This window comes from Toxotes jaculatrix, chromosome 11 (assembly GCF_017976425.1).
Source record: "Toxotes jaculatrix isolate fToxJac2 chromosome 11, fToxJac2.pri, whole genome shotgun sequence".
NCBI classification, from domain to species: Eukaryota; Metazoa; Chordata; class Actinopteri; family Toxotidae; genus Toxotes; species Toxotes jaculatrix.
The window spans coordinates 11869426-11889758 of record NC_054404.1 but is presented as its reverse complement, the minus strand read 5'-3'; the positions used below and the strand labels follow the sequence as shown (position 1 = coordinate 11889758).

Below are 20333 nucleotides of genomic sequence, written 5' to 3'. Positions count from 1 at the left end.
GTTCAAATGAATGTATAGTTTGTTCATTCAGCTGTGTGGATTCAGCTTAACTTTCAACTTGTCTATGTCCCAATTTCTCTTTTGGCTCCTGGATTTTTTTTTTTATAAAGCCTTAGTTATGGTCTGAAACTGGTTTCAGTGAACATCAGGGATTTTGCATACAGCTTTGTATGTTGGCTGCTCGAGTGAAGACCAGCTCTAGTGTTACATCATCCACTTTGGACCAGCAGGTACAAAAAAGCCCAGTTCTCCACCGCACCTGTCCCCCACCCCCTTTCCCCAAATCCAAGGCTGCACCTCTTCCATCCTGACAGCAGACCCCAGATATCCTCCTGTCTGGATGACTAAGGGAAGAATTGCCATACACATAGCATGGCTCACTCCTCTCACCCCTCTGGCTGGAGGGAGATGACAAATGGAGGGGGGCACCCCCACTTCAACAATGGAGGCCAGACCGGGGGTTCCCACAGCAGCATGCGCTACATGATGAAGAAACAGCATCGCCACCGACGCAGGTCTTCTTCACCTATGGGCAGGGTCATTCTCATTAACGCACCTGTTGATGGTGAGGTCTGGACCTGATAATGGCCCTTTGTTACCATAGTAACACACTACTGGCAGAGTTTAGAACAAGCCAATATTTCATTAATAATGCAATATACTGTAGATACTACAGCTAAAAGGATTAGCTGATTAATTGTTTAATCAACAGAAAATTAATTGGTAACAATTTCGATAACCAATTACTCATTTCAGCAAAAATACCAAAGAAAAAGTCTTTATTAGTTTTAATTGTCTCCTGTGACTTTGACTTTAGGAACTGCAGATGAGTATAATTTTTTGATCAACAGGAACAATAATGAGCAGATTGATTGTACTTTATACTGCAATCCTTGCAGACCTTTATGGCAGATACATGCGTGTGTGTTTTATGACTTGTTTGTAGGAGGGGATGACAGTGAAGACATTCACACAGTGACCGTAGATAAGAGTCCAGATGGGCTTCTGGGTTTCAGTGTCCGGGGAGGCTCTGAACATGGACTTGGCATATTTGTCAGCAAGGTGGATGATGACAGCTCTGCAGGTTAGGAGGATGTGTGGATGTGTGTTAGTGTGTTTCTCATGGTGATGGTGAGCTTATTTTTCATTGCTTACATGTGGATATGCGGTCTTCTGTTTACATGTGGCATTTAGTCTTGTGTTTCATCCCGACTTTCCCCTGTGTCTGCAGCACAGGCTGGGCTGACGGTGGGTGATAAGCTGGTGGAGGTGAATGGGGTCAGCCTGGAGAGCATTACCATGAGCAGTGCTGTGAAGGTCCTGACAGGCAACAACAGGCTGAGGATGGTGGTGAGACGGGTCGGCAAGATCCCCGGCATCCGCTACTCCAAGGAGAAGACCACATGGTGAGGCCAAACACCCCAGAGGGGCTCCTCAGGACAAATTCTGTCTGTGAATAAGGCTGCCAAAAAAAATTATAGATAATTCACAATTAAATATTTGCTCTACATGGTTAATTTAACAGCTTTACCAAACTGTAACTTAATATTTTGACTGTCTGTACAAAGTACAAACTAAAACCTTGTTGTTACCACCACTGACCTTTGCATGGCTCTTGTTTTGTGTAGTTTTGTCACTTGACTGTAGCTCACACTGGTTATCTTTCTTTTGGGATATACTGTATCTTGGTTTCATGTAGCAGCAGTGGATGGATTACCGCTCTGACCTTTATGGCTATTTGATTAACAGATACTGTGAATGTTTTCATGTGTATTGTTGTGTGTAGGGTGGATCTGATTCACCGGCGGATGGTGGTGGAGGAGAGTGGTCGTACACCATCAGAGGCCAGCTCAGACAGCGCTCTCCGCAGGATTGTACATCTCTTCACTACATCAGATGATTACTGTCTGGGATTCAACATCAGAGGAGGCAAAGAGTTCGGACTGGGGATATATGTTTCTAAGTATGAGCCAAGCCGAGTTTGTAATAGGTTCAGCTTTTGCTTGTTTTATGCTGGAAGTGATGATCAGCATCAGATGGATGGAACTGGTTGATGCATATGTAGGCAGTGGAGTTCAGGTTCATCCCACTCCCTGAAGCGTCCTTGAGCAAGATAGAAAAAGTAAGAACAAAACAAGAAAAAAACCCCAAAAGCTGTTAAGAAACTGCTTTGATGGGCTATGTGAATAAGACAAACAGAACATTTAACACAACACACACAAGTAATACTGAGTGGCACAAAAAATACATCAATTAAATGTAAAATACTCAAAATATTTAAACATATCAAATTTAAATGCATTAACCGATATAAAAACACTCAGATTTAATAAACATTTATACCTCTGTCCCGCATGTGTGTGTTTGTATGTGTCTGCATGCCTTTATGCATTCTCTTCAGGTTGGACCCAGGTGGGCTCGCAGAACAGCATGGCATCAAAATGGGTGATCAGATCCTTGCAGCCAATGGGGTGAGCTTTGATGACATCACCCACAGCAACGCAGTCGAGGTCCTGAAGAGCCACACCCACGTGATGTTAACTATCAGGGTGAGAGACGATTTTACAGATAAGACAGAGGTCAAATTTAAAACATGATTAATCCATAGTTCTTATATTATTAAAAGCCAACTCCACTCCTCTCTATGGCAGGTTTTAGCCTCTTTAAGCTCATTGTTTTGGTTTTACAACCCACAACTTGACCGTTGGTTCACTCTCACTGTTTTCATCATGTCAGCTAGCTGGGGAACATAGCATAGCCACATATTTGCATGAGGAGTTCATGGAGAGCTAAAAGGAGAGTGAATATTGGACATACATTTATTGAGTGGAAGGAAACATGACTCCAAATGAATGCTGATGTTGATCCATGCCTGCTAGATGTGTAAACAATTTGCTAAGATGTCGGCCACATCAATGTTACAAGATGATAATATGCCAATGTTGTGTTTACAGCTTGTTGCACTCAAGTATTGAAAAAAAAGTCAGTTAATGCAGGTTTAAGTCTGATTTCAGACATGTGGTTCCGTACACATCTGTTGTGCGATGTTGCATGGAAGTGTTAATCATTTGCTTAGGTTTAAACATAGCCATTGATTGTGTGCTTTAAGTGCTGTGACACAATGATAAATGTTACAGCATGTTAAACAACACCAGCTCTTCTCAGGAGGAGACAGAGTGAGCCTGCACAGCCGAGCAGACAGCTGGCTTACAGCCCTTGAATTCCTTATGTGTGTCTGTGTATGCATGCATGTGCAGAAGGCCGTGTCACTTAACCTGTGTCATTTTTAGATAAAGGAATCATGTGTATGTTTGTGTGTATGAATTGTGCAGAGTGTGTGTATGTGTGCTCTCTTAGTGCTCTGACATAGCTGCATGCTCATTTTACTCCTCTGATCTCAGGTTCCACGTGTGAAAAACAGCCAGGGACGACGTTCATTATTCAAAGGCAGTCAGGGATCAGGTTATAATCAACAGAAAGCCTAATTTTATGTCTTCCTTCTGTCCTGCATTGGACACATTTATGGGTCTGAGCCACGCATAGTGGGGCCAGGCTTAATTTTTGTTTTGAAACTCTCACTCCTGGGCTTCTCAGGCTTTTGTGGAAAATTGTAGATGCACTCTTGAGTGTCTCTTCGACCTTAAGCTATGTATAGGCCGGCAATCCCTTAAAAACAAAATGGAGAGATAATCAGACCTTTAAAAACATTGCCTATAGCAGAGATTTCCACACATTTGTAAAACACAACACATGCACATGCACCCTTTTCAGCTAAAATAACACTGTGGCAAACTAACACAGCAATTCATATTGATGTATAATACAATATGTGAATTTGTATATGCTGACATAGGCCAAAAGTTTTAGGCTCTACAATGCAAACCTGTACACTGACAAATAATTGTGTCTAATTTATATTTGTTGTATTTGTTGTTTTCTGGTCTGATTGTGTTGACTGTTTCATGTTTCTTTCTGTTTTTGCACTTCAACAGGAAGCTGGGAGATACCCTGCATACAAAGAGATGGTGGCAGAATATGGCTGGTTGGACAAATGTATGTTGACTGTGTGTTTATCACACAAATATGATTTTACAAGATAGAGATAGTGCTGAGCAAAATAATGAGGATTTGACCTGGTGAGTTTCATTTCTGTTTGCAAAGCCACATGTTGGCTTCTACTTGGAAATCTTATTTAAAAAAAACAGAACACTGGTTGTACTAAAACCCTGCCATTCATTTTCTTCACAGGACTCAAACTCCTTGTTTTCCACTTTGATATGAGAACTTCTGAAAACAGCCAGGGATTAATTTAGTGCACTCAAACGCATCTGGAACAGAGCATGACCTCATGTCTGGGTCAAGACACAGAATCATTCATTTTCATCTAAAAAAAAAAAAAGAAAAGAAGAACTCTTGGTTCATATTCTGTCTCTCAAAATCTTAGAGGATTAGCAGGACATGAGGTCAGACAGGTTTTAATCCAAACAAAGCAGACTGTGTGAAATAAGGAAATGAAGCTTCCTTTGCAAATCTTATTCACTATGTAACCTAGCAGCTTTTGTGTGTGCGTGACTGACAGTTTCATAAGATATTGCACTTGCACAGTACTATTTTAAACACACATTAATCCCCATACTCAATTGTAATTATGGATTGTTTTCTACAGTGGCCAATGGGGGCCCTGCACCATCCTCCCAGGGTTCAGACTCCAACTCCTCTGCCTCCTCGCTTTCCTCCAACACCCCCCTGAGCTCCCTCAGTGGTCTCTCCCAAGTCCTTTTCCCTCCTGTCTTTGGCTCAGAGATGGTAGACGTTGCCATCTCCACTGAGGACCGCTCCCGACGTCCAAGCAGCACAGACCGAACTGCTGACACTGCCATACAGACTGACCCCCACCCTCCAGACTACGTGGACCACCATTCTACCCATAATGGTTCGTACCCCGACAGGCTGGTCGCCACAGAAACCAGCCGCACTGTAGGTGCCACAGTTCTGCTGAAGGACACAGTCATTCGTGGGAAAGGGGAAGGACCGAGGGAGATGGGAGGAGCTGGGGAAGGAGGGCGGGGAAGGACGAGGACACTGTCAACTGGGGACCAGGATGTCATGAAACACTCACCCAAGACGGCAGCGCTGATGGCCCTGAGCAGACCACGGAAACCCATTAGACGTTCCCAGAGTCACATCACTGTGTCAGGTGAGACCTGCAGGCTCACTTGAACTTGCAGAATGAAAATGGCAAAACATGTCTGAGGTAATCTGGAAAAGGTGTCTTCATTACATAGTTTGTCCAACAGATAACACTAACAAGTTTATTTTTGAACTTCAAATGCCCAGGAGATATCTTGGGCGCATTTCTTTAGAAATAACCAATTTAATTGGCCTTCATTAAAAATAGTTATGTGCTTATGTACAAAGACAGCTACAAATCTACACCCAAGCTAGTAGCTCTGTGAGGCTGTAATGCACATTGTAAAGAAAAACAGCTGTTAGGTAACAGCTGAGGTAGAAAACAGCTGTGGGCTGGAGATTTTATAAACTCCTACATATCCAGTATTAGTAAGGCTTTATCAGCCTGAAATCAGCCTTTCCAGAAACATAACATGGTGAGTACTGTAGCCACAATCAGGTTCAGAGCTTGAGCTGATTTTTGTGACAGCACCTGCATCCACTGCATAATGAGATCCACTCTCAAGAACCCTCCATAGATCTTTCTGCAGGTCATCAGCCGGTTTAATGACCCCTCATCTCTCTATCATTCTAGGAAGTAAACAAGAACATCCAGACTCCACATGACTGAATTAAGCTCCACATGACAGAATTTGTCCAAGAGCACAAAGTTAATGCAAACTCATGATTAATCACTGCCCTTTACTCTCACTTGTTATACCTCTGTGAGAGATGAATAAGGACAAGCATAGGGAGAAATATCCATCCAACCCTTGGCGGGGCTGTTGAGTTATTAGCCTTTCCTTTTCAATTTATCCTACCTTCATACCTCCAGGACCTGGCGGAGGCTTGGGGCAAAGCCCGGGGCTGATTAGACATTTGTTATGTAAGCTGGAGCACTTCACTGTAGTGCTTTCAATAGATGGGGGTGTGTTCAGGTTGGTGTAGCTGCAATTCATCAGTATTACCGTGTTACTTTCCACAGTGGCAGATTTACTGCGGTCAACAGAGAAGCTGACTGGAATAGAAATGAACAGTCTAAACTCATTGCGGAGAGTGTGTATCACCCAGTGTTATTGGCTAACTGTTTAGCATGGAGCAGCAGAAACCATAATGAATTGTGTTTTCATCACCATACACTGATATGCAAAATGTCTTGTTCTTGATATGGTTCAACAACACTTGTGGAAGATTTTTGTACAAACAAAATTAGCTGCATAAAAGATGACATGCAACATGCCTGCTCTGAATTAATTAGATTTAAATGAAATGAATTTGTCAAGTTAAATGTATTTGTTTACGTTAGCAAGTGAAAGTCTGTGCAGACTTCACACACACAAAGGTTCAAATAAGCCACATTTCAAAACATTTGGTCATAAAATTTATCTGCATTGACTACATATATTGATTTAGAGGGACTTAGCCTTGCATGAACACTATTTTGTCTTCTTTTTTTCTCACATTTAGAGGACAGACAGAAGAAGAAGAGGCAGCAGAAGGAGAAAAGCTCACCAGAGGGTAAAAAAAGCCTGCAGCGCTCCAAAACCTTTGTCAACCTATTATTTAAGAAAGACCGTAAAGAGAAGAGCTCCTCCAAGTCACAATCCCACCATGCTGATAAAGGTGAGGGTGCATTCACAGGGCTTGCTTTTTTTTTCTTTCCTGGCACATCTTCTGCATCCTAAAAGGAAAATTTTGCCCAATGTTTTTGACTGAACTGCCATTTCATGACTCAGAGGTCTGGAGCCAGAATAAGCAAAATACACAGAATTCTGTTTCAGATTATACTTCTGGCATTTTGGGTTTTTTGTGAACACAGTCCATCACAGATTGGTACACTTATTTCTGGAGGTCTGTAAGTTAACCTGTCTGTAAGTAACAGTTTTGGCCACTAGTGATGATATGTGTTGTGAAAATATCAGACATTAAAGAGTTGCATCTTTCAGTAAAATGTCCTTCATTTCTCTTGAGTTCTTGTGGACGGATGATTATATCAAACCTGAGTTGTCTTTTAGGAAAGGAACATTTTTTGCTGCCGGTTTTGTTTATAGAGCTTATTTTATTTTCTTTACATTCTTGTCTGACTACTTTTATTCCACTGCAACTGTGTTTGTTTTGTCATATAAATCTATGAGAGCTGGGCACTTGCATGTGAGTGACTAACTATACTTTTCAAAAACTTATGGCACTGTTATCTGCACATAATGTGCATCTTTTTTATGCCAGATGCCACTTTATTTCCTTAGACAAGGAGCGGGGTCGTCCTTTCCAGCTCTTGACCTCACCGAGGGAATCCCGTGCTGGGGTTAAAGACAGCAGCCCGCTGCCCCGACCCGAGACCATGCAGCATGTGGAGGACGTGGCAAAGAAACTGCTCAGCCAAGATGAGGTGGCTGCTGTGATGAGACACTGTCAGCGGGTGAGTTCCTGATCTGAAATTACCATCGCTAACACCTCACTGTTACTCTCCTGTGTGTGTCTTTTCCTCCCACTGAATGAAAATCGCCCGGACTACTTGAAGGCTCAAGTGTGCGGTACTGTTCGCTGTGTTTCTGAGTGTCCTTTAGTGAGAGATTTGTCTGGCAGCGGCTGTGACAAAAGACAGATTTGGCCTGTCATTTATGATTAGGATCAAATATCAACCGTCATCTGATCCCCTTGTCTCTCTGGGGCCATCTTATGCTCATCGGTCAGTTTCAGCTCCTCAGCCAGCCCTTTACCACAACTGCAGACGATATCGAGTCTACTTATGTAGACTACACAAAAAACTACAGTGGTTCTTATTCCCCTTCCCTAATTTGTGTACTAATCTTATCTTTTCTTCAGTTTTTGTCCGACAATGTGATTGAGGATTTAGTACGTCCCCTTTTGGCAATCTTGGACAGGCCAGAAAAACTGCTACTTCTCAGAGAAATAAGGTGAGATACACAGAGTACAAGTACAGTTCAATAGTTTTTTATATGTATCCATACTGTAGAAGTATGGGTTAATGACTGACTCTAATAATATCCCCTGCAGAATGCTGATACCTACGACTGAGCTGGGTCGATTTGACAGCATGGTCATGCCCTTTGAGCTGGAGGCATACGATATTCTCAAGAGTCGCTCCAGTAAGCAGAGGAATGCACACAACAACACTTATTAAGATTTTGTACTTATGCAGCTTCTGTTTTACATGAAAACAAGGGTGTAGGTTTGGTTTCAAAAGTGGGTCGGAGTCACAGATTTTTGAAGTGGAAAAAAAAAAACAAAAGAAGAAGAAAGAAAATATGTGAATGCTGTTTCTCATGTTAATATATTCATTATAGATAAAGCACATAAGACAATGAAACCCCCCAAAACAGCTACTGTTAGCGGCTGTTGTTAAGCTATACGTTTATTAACAGAAATATAAATGCTATGGAAATGGAGTTGTTCATACTAATAGTACTTGAAATCACTTTTAGTTTTAATCAGTAGAGACAGATTACTTTAGGATATTCAAATAGATATTAAACAGTCATTAAAGGATTTTTTTTTCTTACCTGAAAAATGTGCAATTGTTCTCCAGATTCCCTGAGTCTTGCCCACAATCTACCTTGAGGCAAGCCTGTCTATGTAGCCTGAGAGGCAAAGACAGTAACTCACTGCTGCTCATAAAGCTTACTGTAACTGCTGTAGGTGCACAGTAATAATTGAAAATGACCTAGATGAATATATTAACATTTTTATCCACTTATCTCTTCTCTCTCTGGGACGTGAGGGGGACACGTTCCCCCCACCTCCAGTGGAAATCACGGCCTTGCATGAAAAAACAAAAGAGTAAGAAATACAGAGGTTGAAATCACTGATATATCTCTAGTTGTTTGTTTCTTCTTAGTACGTTCTCCAGCTCTGCGTTCCCCTCGCAGTGGAACCCCTCGACGTCACCTCATCACCCCAATCCCAGGTACATGAGCGGTATCTCTTCCTCTTCCTCTCACCCCTTCTTTTTCTAGACCTCACCTCTTCCTTCTTACTCCTTCTCTGCCTGGTTGATGGCCTTTCTCTCATCCCAGAGGAATATGAGATACATAAGGCGCTTAGACCTCTCACCTTTTGTCTCCTTCCGCTGCTGCTCTTATTATTCCTCCTTCACCTCACTTCGTTCTTGCCTCATTTCACATCTGTACCATCAAACTGAAACAGTTCCTGCCCCTGGCGTCCCATAAACACATAGCCACCTCCTGACCTCATAAAACACACTTACAGAGACACACACATTATCATGCACAAAATATCTCAGGTTTCCTGTGCCTGCGCTGAAACAGAGGCTTGTGTTACATCTCTGTGGCCTACAGAAAGGACCGGCAGGTGTGACGGTTCAACAATACAGAGACGCTTTGAGCGTTTTCCTCGTCTCACTTTAGGCTGACTGAGGCCACCTCACACTCTGAGGGCACGGGTTAGGGGTCAACAGGTCAACATTATGAAAACATTGTGGAGTGTCAGTGTTTAGGAAGGTTGAGGTGGCTAAACCTGGTATCACAAGAGGCAGCACTATTTGTCCTGTTTAGGAATTGGATATCTGACTCCCTGACTTCTCAATAAACTATTTAATTATATCTCACCACATAGTATAGCGAGTCCTGAGGGAGAAGACATTTTATATCATAAAAGGAAAGGAATTTCAGCATGGTACTCTGTTTCAGGCTCTTTGTTTTGCAAGCTAATGTTCGAAACAGCTGAGCTTCAAGTGCTGCTCAGGTGTGTTCCATAAGGGAAACAATCAAAACTGTCTAGAGCTAAAAAAGGGGCCTCCTAGTTGTCTTCTCTTTTTGCCTCCTTTAGGATGGAGAAACCATAATACACCCCAGGCATATCTACCTAAACTTACTGTTTTCATGTTTGTCCAGACTACAGGGGTGGGTTCCACCTCCAGCCGGTCCAGGACACGCTGCGGGAGCGTCAGTTGATTGAGGAGTTGGACAGACTTCGTTTGTCTGGGCAACAATCGGGCCATCTGCCTCCATCCCGTGCCTTCACCCCTTTGCTGGACGTACCTGTAGACAACTACGCCTCCTCCACTGTACGCTCACGCTCCCTGAGCCCCTCACCCACCCACAGCGTCCTCCTCACCGAATCTCTGCACAGCACCCAACGCGGGCGTCAACCCCATCGCTCTCCAAACAGAAGAGAGAATGGGGCGTCGCGGTATGACGAAGTCTCCTTATTATCCTTGTCTGACCGAGGAGATGTGGCTTATGAACGGGGAAGGTCACCAATAAGGAACGGCCATGGGAGAGCGAGGAGGGAGGCGAGTCCTGACAGCGTAGATGGCAGACGGCGCAGTCAGGAGGGCTACACGGAGGTCAGCGTACGTGTTCCTTCACAGCGGAGAGGGAGAACTCCTCTGGCTGATGTGTTTGAGGCATCAAGAGACAAGAGCCCAGCCACAGGCGGAGGGAGCAGTCAGCAGGTAAACAGACATTCACAAAATGGTCACGACATGAAAAGAAGAGCAACTCTGCCACCTGAGGAGTATGAAGTCAGCACTCTGACAATCTCCAAGGCCAAGCAGTCACTGGGTGAGTGAAGACAGAAACACAAGTATTTTGAAAGTGCCAAACATATGTTCAAGAATTTCTTGGTGCCAGCATCTATAATTGTTTTAAATCTGTGAACATGTTCAATATGCCTGCAAGTAGAATGAAAACTGCCAAATGACTGTTGTACAGCTATCCATGTTAATGTCTTCTGCCTACCATATTCATTACATAACCAGCAGGGGTCAGGGTATCACTTACTGCTGAACTGAAAGGGATCTGAAAGAGTTAAACACTTTTGTTACCTGTTTGTTTACAGGTATTAGCATCTCTGGAGGTATGGAGTCAAAGGTCCAGCCCATGATAAAGATTGAGAAAATCTTTCCAGGAGGAGCTGCATCTACAAATGAGGCCCTGAAGGTGAGCAGTAATGCCAGACCAAAAAAAAAAAAAAATGGGTGTCACTTGGGCTAAAAAATGAAAACTTAAGAGTATGATTCATAGCCTTTAAGTAAATTCAGACATGTGGTAAACACATAAAACATCAACAAGTCTTTTCACCATAAATAATGAGAATGCACTTTTGTTCTTTTATAATAACGTGCTTTTACAGCACATGAGATGTCTGTCCCAATTGGAATGTATTGTAAGTGCCTGTCAGACCTCTGTCCTGTGCTTATGAGTTGTTGTTGGCATAAGTAAGCATGTCTATGACAGAGAGGTTTAAAGTGTGCAATGAGGAGTGGAGAGGAGATGAGTGGAGAGCAATCTCAAGTAGCCCATCGCCTGCACTATTGATGAGGTACACGGATGCTGGTCTGCTAATGTATTGGTCATATATTGCCTCCACAGTAACTTAACAGTCGTCTGTAATCCTGGCCTGGTTCGCTTAAATACATATGATACACACACTCACAACACTTAACTATAGGCTAATACTTTAAGCTCCAGAGTCAAAGACACAGTGGTCAAACAACTCTTGCATTGCAATAGAAGTGTCTGTGGCTGAAAGTGTCTGAAACAGAACATTTACCTGCAATAATAGGTTACATGCATACGTGTGTCTGTGTGGGTTAATTTGCATGTGTTTCCTAACAGCTAGCTATCAACTGACAACAGCTACCCAGGTCTAATGCCTGATTAGAGTGTCAAACATGGGAGGGATCAAGTATCTGCTCAGCCTTTCAAATTCAAAGAACTTCTCTAACACTGTCTTTGCACGCACACATTCACATAAATTCCCCACATATTCACAAAGACATTATGCACCCAATCAAAGGACATTAAGAAAGAAATGAAATTAACTGGGAGATTGTAAAAAATCAGCAACAGAGCAATAAAAGTGTCAGGAACAGCAAAGATGGAAAATAAAAGCAGGATAATTATATTAGATGTGTAAAAACCAAAACCTTGCAAAGACTGGAACAATACTAAGAGTCTGCAGCTTAAGCTAGAGGCTCTGTTAGGCTGTACAAATGCACAGTGGTGCTTTGAGCGAAATGCTAATATCAGTATGCTTACATAATACCAAAATAACATTGCTAATGTTGATGGTGATAGTAATGATAGTTGATGGTTCATCATCTTATTTATGTGAGTTTGCATTCTAACATTTGCTAATTAGGACTAAATACAAAGTCCAGCTGAGGCTGATGGGAATGTATTTGACTAATTAAAAAACTTGACCTAATGGTGGCGCCAAAGGTCTGAGGATCACCAAAGTTATTTCAGTTCATCCATAGGGGAACATAAATGTCTTTATGAAAGTTCGTGCCAGTCCATCCAATAGTTGTTGAGACATCTCACTAAAAACCACAATCGTCAGCCTCATGGTGGGGCTAGAGGAAAAGTCAGGGGATATCAAAGTCTGTAGGATACTGGGAGGCATGAATGTCTGTACTAGATTTCATGACAATCCATCAAGTAGATATTGAGATACAGGATAAGTGAAAACTTTGATCTGCTGTTGACTCTAGAGGGGATCATCAAAATCAGGAGCATTCATTTTCTAAGCTCCACGAATGACTGTACCAGATTTCATGGCTCACCTAATGGTTGTAGAGATAATTCAGTTTGGACCAATGTGGTGGACTGACCAACCAACATACTGACGTTGCTATCCCTAGAGCCATGCTGCCAGCATGGCTGAAAACAGAGAAGTTACTGGCTAGAAGCCTCAGGCACAGATATATGTTGCTAACACCGTACTACTGTCTGTTCTATCTCTACCTGACACATGACATCTAGGCATGTCAGCTTGCTCATACCAGCTCTCAGGCTTAGTGCTATCTCCCCCTGCTCTCCAAAGGGAAGTTAGACCAAGGCAGTTCAGTGTCAACATGCATCCTGTCTCCTTAGACCCCCCACAGACAATCAGTGAACAATGTTGTTTTGTATGTGTATATTCGTGGTAGTGTATCCTTGCTTTCCTGTTCATTAGGCTCTGCCACCTGTTTTCATCTGGACATGAGTGTGTCATGTCCAAATTTAACCGGCTGTGTAAAAGGGTAAACTATGAGGCTGTAGAGACTGTAGTTTGTGGTGGTGTTGAATAGAAACACCTGCCCATATAATGCAATCAAGCTTAACAGCACCACAAACTGCAGCTTCCAAAATGGTTTCAACAAAAACTGAACAGAATCACCTTCATGAAGGAGGATTTATTACAGGACCGTTGTATTAGACTGCATAAGTTTTAGCATGGTGTACCTAATAAACTGTCATCTACAGCAATCTAGTTAAATGTATCTGAAATGTCCTGGTAAATAAATGACAAACGATTCACTGATCCTTTCCTGCAATCAGTGCATTTCTGCAGGCAATATTATTTCTGGATTGTCATGTCCGTTGGCTAGAAAAGAGGAAACCTCATAAAGTGCTCCATATAAATGGCTGCAAAGAGGATGGGACAGATTAGGTTGCGATCTATTTAATTCAAATAAATTACTTTTCAAAAATGAAAAAGCACTTTTTAATCTCTTCTTTGGTTAAATGGATCTAAATCTTTTGATACTGTTCTCATGGAAGACTATGGGGTTATTGGTGTGCACCAGACTGATGAGCAGTAAGAAAACCTGTCAGGACAAACACAGGGCGGCACAGGTCTAACCTCCTCCCGTACTAATCAAATCTGTGTGGCCCATGATAGATAGAATACTCTATCATAGACTGAAGGGGAAAATCATCTATTTGTGTCTGATGACTGGAAAGGAAAAGGGAAAGGGAAAAAGATGTGATTGGCGGAGATACAACAATGGCCATCGGCCTTGCGTGTATCTGTGTTCTGTGTTGCTAACCTTCACTGAGGTTGAGCACATGAGGCAGGTGCATCCTTGGCAAACGCTGATGACATCAGAGGAAGTTCCTCTCCTCAGGGCTCTAAAGATTCGCCAACTCACTGCTCACATCCTGCAGGAAACAGCAAGCAAATAGTGCTAACTGAGTGTGTGTGCTTGACTCAGTGTATGTTGTTTTTTCAGCAACCTTGTGCTGAAGGGGAAGCTTTATATGTGCACTAGTGACGGCCTTCAGTGTGAATATAATAAAAGAACAGGAGAGCCCCAATTCTCTCTGGCATAAATCAGGTTCTCGCTAAGGGACACCATCACTGTAGATTAATGGAAACTGTCTATAATGCTGCTGTGCAAAGAGACATATTCCTACAGAAAAAAGATAGACAGTGGCAGGGAAATGTTAAGATAAATGTAATCATGAAATATGAATAATTCTAAATAAGTGTTTACATGGAGTTTTGAATGTTCACCTTTTTACCTCTGATTGCATCTGCAGGCTGGGTATGAGCTGTTGTCCGTGGACGGTGAGAGTCTGCAGGGAGTGACCCATCAGCACGCAGTGGACATCATTCGCCGCTCTTTCAGCAACAAGGCCAAAGATCCGATGGTTTTTGTGGTCAAGGTCCCTACCGCACCCACCAGCCCCAGGAGACCTGCTGACTAACCTCTGTAGGGCCTCACAGCCAGACTCCAGCTCGGGCATCAAGGACACCTAAAAAGCTGCAGCTCCTGCAGGAGAGAAGAAACTCTAGGATTCACTCCATAAGAGAAAATACGAGGCACATAGAGAACTCTGGTCATAGCGGAGAGGAATGGAGGCACAGAAGCATCAGTCATGTTAAAGGCAGAGTCGTGACAAAAAGTACAGGGAAATTTGTCAGAAGGTGAATATGTTGTAGCAGGTTTTTAATACTGGTACAGTAGCTTATTTATCAGGACGAAGATTGTTATAAATCCCTTTTACTATGACAAAATGTAAGATATTGTTGAAGAATACATGTTGCAACTGTACAATTTTTATAACATCCTTAGCATTTTTAGCAAACATTTTACTGGACGCATAAATTGCACATAAGTAATTTAGTGTTTTCTAAAGGGTCCTGTGGTTCATGGGGTTCTCCTTGGTTGAAATTGTGCCACTGTTTGACACGTAGCAACCTTGGCGTGACCTCTGAGCACTGTCTGATTGTGAAGCCAGTGGTCTGCACATTTCAGTTGGAGGACCTCAGTCCAGCAGTCCTGCAGGCCTGCCAAAGGGAGATTACCCCAGCCTGCGTTATGAGATTTATAGATTTATACCCAGATTAAATCCCTGTATTATGTCAAAACTGATAGTTTGGGTTTAGTGGATGTCTGGGGGGATTATTACAAATTGCTGCTCAGTAATTTTTTGTGCTGTATTTTTCTGGCAGAAGTGCTTGTGCTCTGGAGCAATCCGCCACTTTAGAGGCTTAATTACACCATGCTGTGGACTGAGCTTATGCAGGCATGTGGAGGAGTTGGAAAAACATGTCAATGAGAAATGCAGGACATGGAGGCCTGTGGCACAGTTTAAATCAAAGTAGGCTAGAGGAGATATGAGCAGCAAGATAACTGGAATATAGTGTGCATAGTGCCTTATTTCTGCAGATGGCCAGTGGGGAAAAACATTGATAAAATGTTGAACAAACTTTGGTTTCAATAAGTGCTAGAAAAGCTCAAGGTGAAAATTAAAGATGAAATTGAGTGTGTCTGTGCCTTTGAGTTATTACAGAGTACTTCAAACACACACCCATTCAGTGCACTGTGCTCACCATTAAATTAGTTTCAGGTAAAAAAAAAAAAAAAAAAAAAAAAAAAAAAGCAAGTAAATCAACAGCCACTTTGAGGTGTGACAACTTGCTCTTTAATTAAAAACAGTCATTTGTACAAGAAATGTACACATAAAAATATACAAGGACAACTACATACTTTATGAATTAATGAAGACACAACATAAGCAAACATTTAAAAAAATGCACACAAAAGGATGAAAAAAATGCCACAAAAAAAAAACGTGTTAAGTTGCTTTGGTCTAATCACAGTGGCTACATTTGAAATAGACACTTTGTCTAAATAAAAGACAAGGTCACTCTGTTATACTATTTAGTGTTTTACATATTTACACAGAAAACGGTTATGCAACAATAAAGAGAAATGAGATATGAGGGGGAAAAAAAGCGGAAGTCTGGGATGCACACAGTACTTTTTCAGTGAGGGAGTCAAGTTTGATTTGCAACACCTGTGCTTGTTGTTGATCTGTACCTGTGCTGCATCTGTGGTGAGTAACAGTCTAAGTCTAAGTGAATATGGTTGAACAAATCCAACTTGTTCCATTCAGAGTCACTTCCCATGGCTTTATGTTAACTGTTTATGCACAGTGCAGATGTTTAATACTCTATAACATAAGCCACACTGAATGTGGCGACGTCATGCAAAATACAGACTGATCAAATTTTCTGAAAGGGTTTCGACTGAATTTCTGAGCACAGGAAACGTAACACTTTCTTGGTTTGCATCAGCTCTGACCTCAACCTAAAGAAGAAGCCACGCAATAATGACCCGTCTCATGCATTTATGAAGGAATGACGTGCACGAAACGCAACGATGAAGACATGGATCGGTGTGAAGGTATGATACTGATGATCAAGTGAAAGATCAATCAAAATGGAGAGACAACAGGTCAAAACTAAGACCCAAATAAAAGCCCTCAACTGCTTCACCAGCTGCAAAGTTTGGTCATCAGATAGTATAAGTTTGTGTCACACAGATTATATAATGTAAACAGATTTTCATGCATTACAGTATTAGGTGCACTCTGTCTATGCTGCTGCCTCCATTTGCAATTGATCCATCATTTGAAATATTGGTATGTGGTAGATATATTTATATATAGATATATATATATAGAAGTCTTTATACTTTGTATATTAAACCCACAGTTATACCAGTACTACAACAAAATATCTTCAGGTGCTATATATAAAAAAATATACAACATCTCCTCCATTATATAGATTTCCATTTAGCTATTATTCCGTGATATAGACTCTTTGTAAAATAAAAGTTCTCAGCCCACTGCTTTTTTTTTCCATAGAGACCCGCCATGCTACTGTGAGAACACAGAGCAACCCCACAGCTGCAAATGTTAACATCCTCCTCATCGGTTTATATTTCGGGCTTTAACAGCCGACCTGCCTTGAGGACATTCAGTGCTGGAGAAACAGCGTCTGCAAATTCCCACTGCTATCTGAGCCTGCTTCTCCTGAAATCTGATATAACAAAGACATGCAGACATGCCAGTCTCACTACCTGTATAGCAATCATGGAAGGTTATAGTCTAGGGGCGACTAGGAAGACTTTAAAAGTGTTATTTTGGCTTTGGGCTGCCAAAAGCTAAATAAAGAGCACTAATGGGAAAGAGGGGGAATACATGGAAACTCTGAAAAAGCATGCCTACAGTTCAAACACTGACTTAAATCTCTCAGTGGCGTGATGTCCAAACTGAAAGAATATGCTCCATTTTTAGTTTCCTGATACCGACCGCTGAGGTGCTTTTCATTGTTATAAAAATAGTTGAGTAAGAAGCAGATTTAGAGATGGAAAGAGTGAGACAAAGACAGAAGAAGACAGAAGAGAAAAAAGGAGAATCAGCAGCATCCTGGTGACTTCTCCCATGCTACGCTCTGCTTCCTAGTGCTACATAACTGTAAAATGTAAATGTTTATTTCAGAGCTTGTGAATGAGTTGACATGTTGATCAAGTGCAACAGCATGGCTGTTGGTGGTCTCGAAAACATGACCGGCGTTCAAATAAAGCATTTCCTTTCAAAGTTTGGTTTCTGTGTCCTCTGCGGTTTGGGAAACGACAGAATAGGATGTCCACATGTAAGCAAACCAGGAGCCAAATGTCAAAACTGGTTTGTTTAAGACTGATGATTTGCTTCACAAGAAAGAGCCGGGAAGTTGTGCAAAATAATACCATGTCTCCCTTGGTGAGCAGCATTCTCTCATCGCCAGTGACCATCATTTATACTGCATTTCTCTAGAGTGGTAACAGTCACAATACATTCCTTATCATATACACACTGCTGAGGAAATACCTCCAAAATATTCTTATGCTTTTTTTTAAAAAGTGAAATGAAAACTGCTGATCCTCTGAACACTGTAAAAAAGAAACAGCGAATGTTGTGATATTTGGTGATGTTTTCCCTTTAGCGGTTACTTGGGGAACCAACAGTTGTTGTTTGTGTCACCAATGAGCACAGTTTGGACAGAAGGCGAGGTCACCGTTAATAGCCAGCAGTTGTGGTGTTGATGTTGATGGGACTAACTGTCATGATGCATCATAAAATGCATGCTGGTGGCTGGGTGTCTAACCTCGAGTGCTACAAAGAAAAGTGCGAAGACACTTTGATCGGATTACTGTGCGTGTGGTAACATTTTTTGCTTTTAAGTTCCCGTCGATGCTCGATACCCTGATTTGAATGCAGTCTAAGAAAGAAAAACTTTTTTTTTAAACTGCTTTTCTCCCACAGAAGGAAAGAAGTCTTTGTGCTGGCTTTGTAGTGGGATAAAACCCATTAAAAGCGCCGGGGACGGACACCTTATAAGGATCTTTTTGGAGTCCATCTCTGTTAGCAGAAAGTACGAATTCACCTTTGGGAGATCTCCCTTTTGACAGTGACGAGTGGTGAGTGCTCGCTCAGTGGTCCACGTAAAGCCATGTTGAAGAGTTCTATGTTTGAGTTACATCGTTAGAGTTGTTTCTGTGAGTTGTGTTCCTGTGTGTTTCTGTGCACATATTACTGTAAGTGTGTGTGTTTAGATCTCAGTGGCGGTGATTTCCTCAAAGTGGATGTCGTTGCTACCACTGTGAACCTCATAGTCCTCCATGTCCCGGTTCTCCAGCTCCAGACTCAGCTCCCTCATCACTCGCTCAAGATCCCGGTTTCGACGGTACATGTGGATGTAGTTCTGCTGCAGTTGTTTCTGGTAGTGGATTACCTGGGTGGAGGAAAAAAGTGAGTAGGTGGGGAAGTTTGTGGATAAGTTTTAGAAATTATACTATATAAAATGACAGATGACAAAATTAAATAACATGCAGTCTCTACAAATTTTCTTCCTCCTTTCTACCTTTTCCTTCTCCTCATGCCAAACCCTTCTCTCATCCTCAAACCGTGACAGTTGCTCCTCACTGGTCCTCCTCTCGTACATGAGCTCAGCCTTCAGCCTATCCACCTGAGCAAAAGAGACACAGGAAATGTTAGAAACTATGCAGTTCAAGGTGCTAATTATTCATTAAATTGTAACTGTGATATATTATTTAATTATTAATAGTAATGTTTTACAGCTAAGCAGCATCTTAACAGCATTAATACTTTTAAAAAATGCATATACTGTTTTGTAGTTCAATCTATAGCAATGCATCACATCTTATAAGCTAATCATATATTTTGTTTGCAGAATTTAATTCGCAAAACAATAACTTTATAATAATAAAAAGTAGAATGACAGAAATACTCAAGTGAAGCACAACTACCTCAAAACTGTACTCAAGCATGATCTACCTGTGTAAATGTACTTAGTAACCTTCCACTGCTGCACTTTCATTTTCAATACATTTAAAAAAAAAAAGTGTACCTGTTGTCTGAGTCCCAGAACTGTTTCTGCGTTCTGCCTTTGTGCCTTGGCTTCATCACTCTCTCCTCCCCAGACCAGATGAGTCTCCTCTCCGTCACGGTAAACAGAGGGACTGGGTCCACCTCTTCCTGCCATACCTCTACCCTGTTGGAGAGACAGATTCATGCACTGACCCTTCATGGTTGCGTTTCCAGGTAAAGACGGTCCACTGTGATTGGACAGGGTGTCCCGGAGCCGGGCCGACTCCTCCTCCAAACGGCCCACTTTCTCCCGGAGCAGCTCAGCTTCGCTCTTGCGCCTCTGGAGTTCGTTCTCACAGACTTCCAGCTCCAGAGATCGCGTCCGCAAGGCTGTCTGGGCCTCCTGGGTTCGAGCCTGGCTGGCTTGCAGTTCAGAACGGGCTTCTCTTAGCTGGGCCTTCAGGACCACAATGTCTCCTGCCTTCTGGCTGAGCTCTGACTGGATCTCCTTCAGCTGCTGTTTCAGGAGAGAGATCTCTCCTGACTTCTGACACACCTGAAGGTAGTTCAAGAGAAGTGCAAACGCTCAAAACAATGTTGAAACAAATTGTTGCTCATGGCAGATTACAAACTGGCAATTTGGATTTTCTTACTCATTAAAAGTAAATTCAGATTCTTTCTGAGGTTAATTTAAGCCTACTAGGTGTCACCTCTGACTTAACACCTTTGTTTTGAGAACATTTTAAG

General features: G+C 42.1%; 2 protein-coding genes across 5 annotated transcripts in view; one reads left to right on the top strand and one right to left on the bottom strand.

Annotated features, from left to right (window-relative positions):
* Positions 1–372: 372 nt before the first annotated feature.
* Positions 373–14630, top strand: pdzd7a (PDZ domain containing 7a). The gene is made up of 15 exons (XM_041050272.1): positions 373–565; positions 947–1084; positions 1232–1406; positions 1787–1963; positions 2402–2549; positions 3993–4053; positions 4667–5197; positions 6637–6792; positions 7416–7588; positions 7996–8087; positions 8188–8279; positions 9029–9097; positions 10044–10715; positions 10993–11093; positions 14463–14630. The coding sequence occupies exons 1-15, from the start codon at positions 373–375 to the stop codon at positions 14628–14630; spliced, it is 2946 nt and encodes a 981-aa protein (XP_040906206.1).
* A 1209-nt stretch (positions 14631–15839) lies between these two features.
* Positions 15840–20333, bottom strand: part of LOC121189723 (leucine zipper putative tumor suppressor 2 homolog) — a 39539-nt gene continuing 35045 nt past the window's right edge. For all 4 annotated transcript variants that reach the window (XM_041050128.1, XM_041050131.1, XM_041050130.1 and 1 more), the window contains 3 exons: positions 19627–20142; positions 19120–19224; positions 15840–18990 (listed from right to left, as the gene is read on the bottom strand). In XM_041050128.1, coding sequence (XP_040906062.1) covers positions 18808–18990; positions 19120–19224; positions 19627–20142 — 804 coding nt within the window. In that variant the 3' untranslated portion in view covers positions 15840–18807. The remainder of the gene's footprint in view (positions 18991–19119; positions 19225–19626; positions 20143–20333) is intronic.